General features: G+C 45.4%; 1 protein-coding gene across 1 annotated transcript in view; it reads left to right on the top strand.

The window, feature by feature from the left end:
* The first annotated feature begins 341 nt into the window (after positions 1–341).
* Positions 342–11,554, top strand: part of CHD4 (chromodomain helicase DNA binding protein 4) — a 19,974-nt gene continuing 8,761 nt past the window's right edge. The window contains 18 exon segments of the mRNA XM_031056605.1: positions 342–517; positions 2,507–2,634; positions 2,819–3,010; positions 3,374–3,492; positions 3,898–4,139; positions 4,224–4,351; positions 4,482–4,617; positions 5,055–5,236; positions 5,359–5,598; positions 6,334–6,537; positions 6,620–6,741; positions 6,743–6,793; positions 7,030–7,161; positions 7,464–7,560; positions 7,945–8,136; positions 8,222–8,422; positions 9,380–9,517; positions 11,461–11,547. Of these exon segments, the coding sequence (XP_030912465.1) occupies positions 421–517; positions 2,507–2,634; positions 2,819–3,010; positions 3,374–3,492; positions 3,898–4,139; positions 4,224–4,351; positions 4,482–4,617; positions 5,055–5,236; positions 5,359–5,598; positions 6,334–6,537; positions 6,620–6,741; positions 6,743–6,793; positions 7,030–7,161; positions 7,464–7,560; positions 7,945–8,136; positions 8,222–8,422; positions 9,380–9,517; positions 11,461–11,547 (2,688 nt within the window). The 5' untranslated portion in view covers positions 342–420.

Here is an 11,554-nt window from a genome sequence, read left to right as displayed (position 1 = left end):
CCTTGGAAGCCCGGCTGCCCTGCTTGCCCCGCTGCCTTCTCCCGGCACAAGGCAGAAATAACCGAGGGCGCCCGGCTGCAGAGGACGGGAGAGTTTTCCTTTAGGACAGCTGTTTTGGCTTCCTTGCCAGCGATGAGTTGCTGACTCAGTTTAATATCTAGTGTCTCCAAAGCCTGCTTTATCACAACTCTAAACTGATACTTGCTGCCTGCCAGTGGTTCTATTATCCATAGGCTCCAAAGCCAGTAAAGTTGCTGTCTAAGCTTTCTCACAGATCCTCTTAGTAGCACTATTGCTTGGGAGAACGGAGTTCAGGTTTGCTGTAACTTTCTATTTTTCTTTTCAATGAAGTACTGGCCAGACTGGCAAGAAGACGACAGATAACCTGTGTAAGCCCAGGCCTCCCCCAGTGTGGAGGACATGGCTTCGGGCATTGGGTCTCCATCACCATGCTCAGGGGGCAGTGATGATGATGAGATGGATATCCTGTTGAACAACGCTATCCCCCCGCATCCAGGTACGGGAAGCCTGCAGGACATGCATGTGGAGTGGGGATAATGTTGGTCTCAAGCTGAATATGTGAAGTGCATGATGTGTTGGGGAATGTTTTTGCTTTTGGTTTTGTTTTTTTGTGCTGCAAGTCACAGGTATGCTTTTGATATCCGAGTCCCAGGGTTACTTTGAAGTGAGAGGCTCGAGGCTTTGTGTCAGGTGGAGCTGACTTTGTTCCAAGCCGTTGCAGGTTGTCAGGGCCTGTGCTTGGAGGAGGTGTAGAGGGTGGTGGCAGAGCATCCAATTCTGACAGGGTACCGAAATGCTTGTGAGTTTCAATTTTCATGAATGGGGAGGGGGAAGAGGAGGTAGTATGTGAAAGGGCAGGTTGCCTGGCTTGCTTTCATCTGGGAGCTAAGACCGGCTGACGTCCAGAGAAAACTGCCCTGGGCTGTTGCGTGACCCACTTTCCTTCATCACCACACCCAATTATTGAGGATTCTTACTCCGTGCTGCTTGCTCACCTTTGCTTTTCTTTAGTCCTTGCATCTTGCTTTTTCATTTGTATTTGCATCCTCATTGTCAACATGAAGCTTAAGTTAGAGCCCTGGGATTTCTTCTGGTTTGCTTTTTTTGTTGTTGCTGATGCTGCTGTTGATGACCTGCTCTGTGGACATGCATCATCTGGATTCTTCACTTCCTTGTGGAAAAGGAGTGATGTATGTAGTCAATTGTAGGACAAGTCTGGGATTTCCTACTAACTTGTACTGGAGTGTTGTGACATGTATGAGAAATGTAACTGGAGGAGGGAAGATGGTGTTGTGGAGTTTTGGATTTTTGTTTGTTTGGCATTTTTTTCTTAAGCCTTGTCTCTGGAGTTTTCTGGCACCTCTGAGACCTTGGGCAGTATGGGACTATCAGTAATGAAAATCTATTTGCAAAAAACCTGGTAAAATCACTGCAAAATGGAGCAGTTTGGGTGATACCTTGGAAAGGGTGGGTCATTAGAGGCTCTAAATCAGAACTTTGGGGAGAAGATGCATGATCCTTGAAGGACCTGGTGTTGCAGCCCCATGGGAGCAAAGAGACATCCATTGGCTGGGAATATGGCAGGGACCAGGCATGGGACTCCAGGTTCTGAGACGTCTATCTGTGCTGTTTCAACCCCGGCTGCAGTAGCTCCTCTGACATGTGGCTTCCTCCATCCTGCCCAGCTCGGGTGGTCAGGAGGCCATTTTCCCTTGGAGGGAGAAGGAGTGACTCTGGCTGTGTGCAGTGGGCGGGGCGGCAGGGAGGGCGGGTGGCCGCGCTGCTCCCGCAGCCTGCCACAAAGAGAAGGAAGGGCTGTCTGGCTGCCTCTGCCCCCTCGGGCCAAGGGCAGCCAGGAACGGGGGCACACAGATGGAAGTGTGCACTGCTGCTGGGGAACTGGCGTGTGTTCTGGCCCGGCAGGCAGCTTGCTGGCTGCTGGGGCTGGGGGAAGGTTCTGTCTAATCTGGATCAGAATAGAGTTGCTGAGTAACTACTTTCCTATGGAGGAGGAAAAGTAGTGGCTTACTGGCCTGTATTTTGCATGCAGCTGTAGGATGTTCTGTACTGCTGAAGAGGCTAGATTTTTTTTTTTTTTCCTGGAGATCCATGGACTGAAACAGTATCCTGCTCAGGTTCTCAAATGCATTCACTGTTTTGCCCCTTTTAAATGTGGCCATCTGTTTTATGCTCTTTCCTCTTCTTGTTGGGTTATGGCAAACTTCTTGTCCCCAGGTTCTGAGCCCAGTTCTTCTTGGAGACGGAAGCAAGGTTGTGGAAATAGGTGGTGTTGGGAGGGGGATAAACCACGTTGGTGGTACCTTAGGATACAGTTTATGAGTATCTGTTGTGAACAGTAAGAGTTGTAACCACCTCTGCTTGTAATTACGTAGCAAGAAGCAGACGAGTTGGTCTCTGTGAAGGGGGGCTATACTGTGCTAGGCAGAAGGGGGTTGAATGAGACATGTCGCCTCTTCACATCCAGAACCTGAAGAAGAGCCAGAAGAAGAGCTTCTGTCAGAGGCTGACACTCCCAAAATCAAGAAGAAGAAGAAGCCCAAGAAACTGAAGGAACCCAAAGTTCCTAAGCTCAGCAAGCGTCAGAAGAAGGAGGTAAGAAAAAGGATGCCTAAGGTCACAACTCTAAAATATGGAGGTATAGGGTGAGGGTGCTTATTGTTGTTGTTGGCTGATAGCAGCAATCTTTTGAATGAATCCTGTGGAGCTTGGGGAGAGGACAGTGTTTAGTGTTTATCCAGGGTATTTTCTCATGCCTGATCTCTCCCTCCCTCCCCAGCTGGGGGACAGCTCTGGTGAGGGGAATGAGTTTGTGGAGGAAGAAGAAGAGGTTCTGCGCTCTGACAGTGAGGGCAGTGATTATACCCCTGGGAAGAAGAAAAAGAAGAAATTAGGGCCCAAGAAGGAAAAGAAAAACAAAGCCAAGCGCAAGGAGGAGGAGGAAGAGGAGGAAGAAGATGATGACTCAAAGGTAACAAGCTACCCTGCTGCCTGCTTGCTTCTCATTCCCATGTAGTATCTGATTTGGGGGATCACTGTTCTCTCCCTTAGTGATTGCACAGGGAGTTGGGACTGTGTAGTCTCTTCTTCCACTAGACGCTCTTGACTTCACCTTCTTCCCACCTTGCATTCTTCCCTCTCTACTACTTTAAGGACACGTGGAGTTTATATTAAATCCAAATACTTTTCCCATTTCTGCTGATCTGCTACTGCAGCTGTGTCCTATGGTAGTGATAAATGGATGCGGGGGGAAAAAAAATTCCCTGGGTCATCTGTGGAATGTGGAAGATGTGTGGAAGCTCTGCTCAGAGTTGCCATGATTCTCTTTTCATAGGAGCCAAAGTCATCTGCTCAGCTCCTGGAAGACTGGGGCATGGAGGATATTGATCACATCTTCACAGAGGAGGATTACCGCACACTCACCAACTACAAAGCTTTCAGCCAGTTTGTCAGGTGAGCTGCAAGCGTACACTTGGAATTATTTGGGAACAGAAAAAGAGATGGGACAAAAACCAGATTCCTTGATTTTGGAACCTCAGTGCACACTAGTGTAGTACCTAGAGTGAAAACTGAAGCAACAGTATAATAATTGATTGCTAGCTTTTTTGCTTTCAGTCATCAAGATGGTGCAAGTCCCCTTTCTTCCCTACTATGCTAAATTCCATTTTTTTGCACCCAAACATTTCCATCTTTCACATAGTGAAGGATGAGAGTGGGGAGATTCATTGGCTATTGAGATCAGAGATTAGAAAGGAATGTAGTTGAGATAAAGGCACTGATGGGGGTGGCAGTGGGGAGGAATAATCTAGATTTCAGGGTGGTTCAGTAACCTTTCCTTCATTCCTTAACTGTACACAGGCCACTTATCGCAGCCAAGAACCCTAAAATAGCAGTGTCGAAGATGATGATGGTCCTGGGAGCCAAATGGAGGGAGTTTAGCACCAACAACCCCTTCAAGGGAAGTTCAGGTGCATCTGTGGCAGCTGCTGCAGCTGCAGCTGTTGCAGTAGTCGAGAGTATGGTGACAAATGTGGATGCTGTCCTGCCGCAGCCCCCTGTAGATGTGCCACTCAGGAAAGCCAAGACAAAGGAGGGCAAAGGTGAGATGAAGAGTCTGGCAGGAGGATAAAATGTGAGTGGTGTCAAGTGCATAGCCCTTCTGACTCTGCCTCCTGTGTTCCCAGGACCCAATGCCCGGCGGAAGCCAAAGGCCAGTCCTCGTATTCCTGATATCAAGAAACCTAAAACAAAGAAGGTGGCACCACTGAAAATCAAACTGGGAGGATTTGGTTCCAAGCGTAAAAGATCATCAGTAAGTGATGCTCCTTTCTTGACTTTGTGAGGAGGAGGTCATGATGTGATAGTGATCCTGGGGGTGTGTCTGACTGCTGCTCTCCAGCACGTGTGTCTGAGTAACAAAGCTTTTCTCTTACCTGCCTCAGAGTGAAGATGATGATCTGGATGTGGAGTCAGACTTTGATGATGCCAGCATCAACAGCTACTCTGTGTCAGACGGATCTACAAGCCGTAGTAGCCGCAGTCGCAAAAAACTCAAGGCTGGGAAGAAGAAAAAGAAAGGTAAAGATACTTGCCACCAGTTGGAGACAAGCACAGCTAAGTGTGTAGGAAGATTAGAGGGATATCTGTGTGGAGTTTTGATGTTTAATAGTATACTTGATGGAGAATTGATTGTGAAGGAAGAACCTGATATTATTTTGAATAAGGAAAAGGTTTTCAGAAGTTCTTTCAGGAGTTCTTTGTTAGGGAAACAGATGCAGTACTGAGTTTTCCTGGGCTGAACTGTACCTTTTATTTCATGGGTGGAAGGGGGCACAAAGGGACTTGTTACTCCTGTTTCCAGGTCTCCTTCTTGCCCTGTTTACTTATATGGAGTAAGAGTTTTGTATTCTGGGTCTCTAGATGGCTATGTAGGCTTTTGGGAGAATACCTTCCCTGGCTGTAGGGAACCTGTACCTGTGGCTTGTACTGTGGTAACTCATCATCACCCTCTGCAGGTGAGGAGGACTCCACAGTGGCTGTGGATGGCTATGAGACTGATCACCAGGACTACTGTGAGGTGTGCCAGCAGGGAGGAGAAATTATATTGTGTGATACCTGCCCTCGTGCCTACCACATGGTTTGCCTGGACCCAGACATGGAGAAAGCTCCAGAGGGCAAATGGAGCTGCCCACACTGTGTGAGTATTGGATTCCCCAAATGGTGCAAGAGATCATGTATGAGGGGGATGTCAAGTGGCTTGGGGCTGTTTCTGTGATAATGAAATAATGACTTTGTTTTTCTGATTTCCCTCTCCCATAGGAAAAAGAGGGCATTCAGTGGGAAGCAAAGGAGGATAACTCTGAAGGTGAGGAAATCCTGGAGGATGTAGTGGGGGATGCTGAGGAAGAGGATGACCACCATATGGAGTTCTGTAGAGTCTGCAAGGATGGAGGAGAGCTGCTGTGCTGTGATGCCTGTCCTTCATCCTATCACATCCACTGTCTGAATCCCCCACTGCCTGAGATTCCCAATGGAGAATGGCTGTGTCCTCGCTGCACTGTGAGTTTCTGCTAGTACTATTGTCCTGTTGCTATAAGAGGTGATTGATCTAATCCCTTTGGATCATCATATTTCTTTGGAAATACATGGTCCTTTGAAGACTGTCTCCTCACACGCTTTTGTCACAAAGCTTAAAGGCCTGACTTTTTGGAGCTGTATTGTGCTATGATTGCTTGATTGCTTTCTCCAGACAGTGGGAAGAACCAGGCTACAGTCTTTGGGTCTCAAGAGATTTGTCCACATGCAGGGTAGTTGGGCAGTTTTTGGTCCAGGATGGCATGGGTCACTTTTTTGGGCTCCTGTATGTGTGTTAGAGGCAGGAGATCAAGTGCAAGCAAATTCAGTGTTTGAAGTAATTTAAACTGATGCTGAGACAAACTGGTTTTGCATGGTTGTAAGCTTTGTAATGCTAAGACCTTTCTTAGTAGATGGTTAAGAGAAGTACTATGCTTTTCCAGAAATTTCTTGAAATGGGTAGTAGAAATGATGCTAACTGCTCTCAGAAGGTGATGAACAAAAAAAAAACTGCATATGTTGGGCCCTTAGTTCTACAGCACAATTTTTTTTGCACAGGCTTTTAGTGAAGTTGTAGTTGGACAGACTTACTGGGCTTGTCAAGCCTAGCAAGTTCTATCTGTGTAGTGAAACCATAAAAGTGACTCTGTTTCTGCTCTTCAGTGCTTACATATTAGAGTATATACACTGTGATGCATCAAGCTCTGTTTAACTTCCCAGTGCCCAGCTTTGAAAGGAAAGGTGCAGAAGATCTTGATCTGGAAATGGGGTCAGCCCCCAGTGGGCCCTGCACCACCACGTCCACCTGATGCAGACCCCAATGCTCCACCACCAAAGCCTCTGGAGGGTCGGCCTGAAAGGCAGTTCTTTGTCAAGTGGCAGGGCATGTCCTACTGGCACTGCTCCTGGGTGTCCGAGTTGCAGGTGAGTGCAGGAACCTAACCATGGCATAAGGGTGGACACTTGAGGCTGAAACACCTGCTGACTGCTTGTGTCCTGACTGCAGCTGGAGTTGCACTGCCAGGTCATGTTTCGTAACTACCAACGCAAAAATGATATGGACGAGCCTCCCTCGGGAGACTTTGGAGGGGAAGAAGAGAAAAGCCGAAAGAGAAAAAACAAGGACCCGATATGGGATCAAGCCAGAGTGGATGATGATCCACAGGATCCTTAATCATAGGTAGGGGGTGTAACAAAGAGGATTTTCAACAAAGACCTTAAGCAGGGCTAAGGGAGAGGGGATGAGCTAAACTGCAGTATGACTGGGAGAAACAGTGGGAGTTCTTTGTTGGTATGACAGACATTGTTGTTCTGTTTCTGCTGCTTCATTAGGAGTTCTTCCCTTCCATTTGAATGGTTTGGGGGAATACTGCCATCTCACTGTGCTTGAGACTTACTGGTTTCTTTCTTCTGCAGTGTGGATAAGAAGGGGAATGTCCACTATTTGATTAAATGGAGAGACCTACCCTATGACCAGGCATCCTGGGAGAGCGAAGATGTGGATATTCAAGATTATGACCTCTACAAGCAAGCCTACTGGAATCACAGGTAGGAGAAGTATCTAGAGGTTATTTTCCCTTCTGTCAAGAGAAAGTACTTCAGTATGTCAGCCTCTAGCACTGGCTGGATTAATAGATGGAAATAGGCAAGAAGCATCTTTTTGTTGGTGACTTCTTATGCCTTTGGGCAGGGACCTTGTTCCTCTCTACCAGTTCATGAAGGTTCCAACCCTGTTCTCTTGAGCCTATTTGAGTTGGGTGATTGCCCTCCTGTTTTCTGCAATAATTTTTGCTCCATCTGTTAATAAAAAGCCATTAAGCTTACGTGTCCTTGGGACTGTGTCTGCATAGGGAGCTGATGCGAGGTGAAGAGGGCAGGCCTGGTAAGAAGTTAAAGAAAGTGAAGATGCGGAAACTGGAGAGACCCCCTGAGACTCCCACAGTAGATGTGAGTTACTGCTTTTTGCTTTGGAGCCAGCTGATAGAGCTGCTTGTTTTGAGGTGCCTGCAGATAAATAGGAGACTGGAATAAATAGGATATGGTTTGGAGCTCCATCGTAGCCCAAAGAATAAGTGGCATTAGGGAGCCTTCAGACAAAGGTCCACCATGTCCATTGGGTCAGACTCCCTAGCTTTTGGTGAAAGGGTTTTACAGAAATAATGGCTTCTAGTTGGATGCCTTTGGCCATTTGGAAATTGGGTTTGATGCTAGTCTGGTTGTCATTTGTGAAGCCTCATTTGTATTAGTGAATATAAGGGGGGCTAAGAAAGGACTCTTGTTAGTTATCTGAGTGAGTGAAAGGATTCCAACTCTTCCTTCTTTGCACTACAGCCGACAGTGAAATATGACCGGCAACCGGAGTACCTCGATGTAACAGGGGGGACCTTGCATCCCTACCAACTGGAAGGGCTGAATTGGCTGCGCTTCTCTTGGGCCCAGGGCACAGATACAATCTTGGCTGATGAGATGGGTCTGGGAAAGACTGTGCAGACAGCAGTGTTCCTGTATTCCTTATACAAAGAGGTGAGAGCTGGGAGGTCACTGCCCAGGGAGTCTTCCTGTATTAGTGATTGCAGTCATCTAATGCTCTTACTGACTCTATTTGTAGGGCCACTCCAAGGGTCCCTTCTTGGTGAGTGCACCACTGTCCACAATCATCAACTGGGAACGAGAATTTGAGATGTGGGCCCCAGATATGTATGTAGTGACCTACGTCGGGGACAAAGACAGCCGGGCCATCATCCGTGAGAATGAGTTCACTTTTGAGGATAATGCCATACGTGGAGGCAAAAAAGCATCCAGAATGAAGGTACAGAACTCTACTTTTACACAAGCCTGAATCGAGATGCAATCAACTAACTTTGAGCAGCTGAGATTCAGATACTCTGCTGTCCCTGAGAACTGATTATGCTTATTAGTATGTAGTTTCCAAGGGGAAATAACTGCAAATTGATGACAAGTGGACATTCAGACTCTTGCTATAGACTGTTTAAATACTCCTGCTAGTCTGAACTGATTTAGTACTGGAGAAAGATAGTTGACTAAGGTAATACTGACCCTAGGCAGGTCTCTTTGTCTTCCCTACTTAATCTGTGAACTTGTGCATCTTTAGTTCTACAGATCTAAGCTGATGTCAGAATTGCTGCTCTGTATAAAACACAAATATACAAAAAAAGTATGAACCTTTTCATCCTGAGGAATTGGCTGACAGGCCATACCCAGACATGTGAGAAATTGCGTTTTGTGCCCAGACAGGAAGGAAGACTCTGACCTAGGTGGCTACTTCTTGTAGAACTGAAGTTTTCCTAGTAAAACCAAGATGGCAGCTAAAGCATTTTCAGTGGCAGAGGCAGATAGACTAATTTCCTTCCTTTGAAATAGAATAGCCTTAAGTACTAATAGTAATTTAAAGTTCCATGGTACACTATTTATCTTTTGAAGTCTTAGCTTTCTGATGAGCCACTCTTCTCCAAATCTCAATTCTCTAACATGTCTCTACTCACTACTTACTTGTTAAATATCTTTGTTAGAGTATTTGGCATCTGTCCAAAAATAGCAGGTACTGAGGGGGTTGAGGAGACTTACATGTGTTGAGAGCAGTAGGGAATTAAAAGGCTAAAATGGCTTGGGCAGCATTTTGAGTCTTGTGACAGGAGACTGCGGGTATGAAAGTTTTTGATGTGCTGTTGACCATGGCTCATCAGGGTGACTGTGGGGGAACACTACATCCTCTATCCCATGACATGTTCATCCTTTTCCTTTGCAGAAGGAGGCTCCTGTCAAGTTCCATGTGCTTCTCACCTCCTATGAATTGATCACAATTGATATGGCCATACTAGGCTCTATTGACTGGGCCTGTCTCATTGTGGATGAAGCTCACAGGCTGAAGAACAACCAGTCTAAGGTACAGAGAAGCATAGGTGGCTCATGGGCATGGCATATGTTGCAGGGGAGAGAGACAGCTCTTAGTCATTTGTTCAGTAGTAAATTTGATGTGTTAATAAAAAGAAAAATCAACAGCCTGCATTTGGGGATCAGTCATCATTGGCAACAACTTTACTTACACAGATCACTGGTTAAAACAGCTTTCTTTCCAGGTGAATGGGCAGTTGGTATAGACTGAAAAACAGAAAAACCTGGATGTGGTTGTTGCTTTCAAATACAAAAATATTTCTCTGAAAGCATCACATACCTGCACCACCTCTATTCTGTACAGGCTTACCGTGCTGAGCATAAAACATGCTCCATGAGCAGAATTACCCTGCTTCCAGAGTAGACTTGCTCTCTGTGTTTATCTGGCTTTGTAGCAGAACTAATTGGGTGTTACAGAAACTGAAGGTGGGCAGAGGTGTTTAAAAATGTCTGGGTAGGTGCTGAAAGCCATATAGCTGCTTTAATATGAGCCTGCACCTTAACTAAGCTTGTTTGATTGAGTAGACTTGACTGTACTTTCTTAATCCAGCCCCCCCCCCAGGTGGGCCTTGTGCCTTAATTTTGGTATTGATTTGCCTGTCTTCAGCTGGATTCCAGTGCTCAGTACGCCAAAACCAATTATTATTGGAAAGCTGGGTTTAGAGGTTCTTGGAGACTGTAAGAGAAAATTGCTGCTTGATTTCTTTCTTTGTTTGTTTTGTTTAAATGGCTTTAGTGTTTTGGATCTTGGCATGAGGTATCTTCCTGAGACATCACAGCTGTGCATGCAGTTCAGTTTCTAGATCTTGTTTTATTGTAGGCGCTGAGACTGGATGCCATTCTGTCCTTAGCATTGAAACCATTGGAAGTAGGAATGAGTGCTTACTATTAATATTCATTAATTGAAAGAGGATGTAAAGGCTCAAGGTCACACTATGACACTATGCAGAATCATTAAATCATTTTCTACAGCAGTTTCCTGTCCTGTAAGAACAGCTTATAGGTGTTTGGCTGCAAGATAGATTAGGTCAGGTGCTTCTTGACAAATTTGGGTCGTCTCCTAAAGTTTTGCGGATATAATTAGTAACTTCCACATTTGATTCCAAAATAAAAATATTTTAACTATAACTACATAGAAAGATAAATCCCTGTGGAGGCCACTAGAAGTACTCTTCTGGTGCAATAACCAAAACACAAGTGATTTGTTTTTTGTTTGCCATTTAGTACAGTTGCTTTCATTGTTTGACCTTGTGTCATGCTAAGTGTAAGGTAAGCAAAGAAATGGTCAAACTGATAAATAAATTACTGCTTTACTGTCAATTTGTACACGTGAACATGGTACACTTGTGCTTTTCAGTGCAGTGCTTTAACTGCTCACTACATCTGTCTGGAATTACTTCATTTTTGTGAAAAGCAGTGCAAATTACCTTCAAAACGCATTGACAAACCCTTAGCTCTTTTTCTCCTCTGCTTGTTCAGGGCTCTGGAACACTGCCAGGAGTTATATGAATAGGAAGAGCGACTTAGTTATTTCTAGAATTCTCAAGGCAGAGTAGTTGTAGGAATGTGGAACCCTAATTTAGCAAGAAAAAATACATAGTACAGCAGTCTAGAAATGATTTGTGGTCTGAAAGAGATTGTAACTTGTAAGAGCAAAGGAAACCTACTCGCACCTGATGGCTCAGAGGATTTGCTGCAGTCATGGTTTAGCTATGCAGAACAATGATCCAAATAAGATCAGTCTAGTAACCCTGCCTGGAATGTGAACTACTTGGAACTCTTGTCCAAACAGCTGATGTGATCTAAATTGAACCCTAGATTGGTGTCAACTTCCTAGGTTTTTTTTGTAAGCCTATGACTTAATAAGCCTTTGGTGTATTTGTGCATGTGTTTTAGTTTATTTTCCCACTTTGTTCCCTGCTTTCTCCTTTCCAGTTCTTCCGTGTGCTGAATGGTTACTCCCTCCAGCACAAGCTGCTGCTTACAGGAACTCCCCTGCAGAACAACCTGGAGGAACTGTTCCACCTGC

This window comes from Geospiza fortis, unplaced genomic scaffold (assembly GCF_000277835.1).
Source record: "Geospiza fortis unplaced genomic scaffold, GeoFor_1.0 scaffold1, whole genome shotgun sequence".
In the NCBI taxonomy this organism is placed as follows: Eukaryota; Metazoa; Chordata; class Aves; order Passeriformes; family Thraupidae; genus Geospiza; species Geospiza fortis.
Note: the sequence above shows the minus strand (reverse complement) of the source record. Positions and strands in the feature narration are given on the sequence as shown.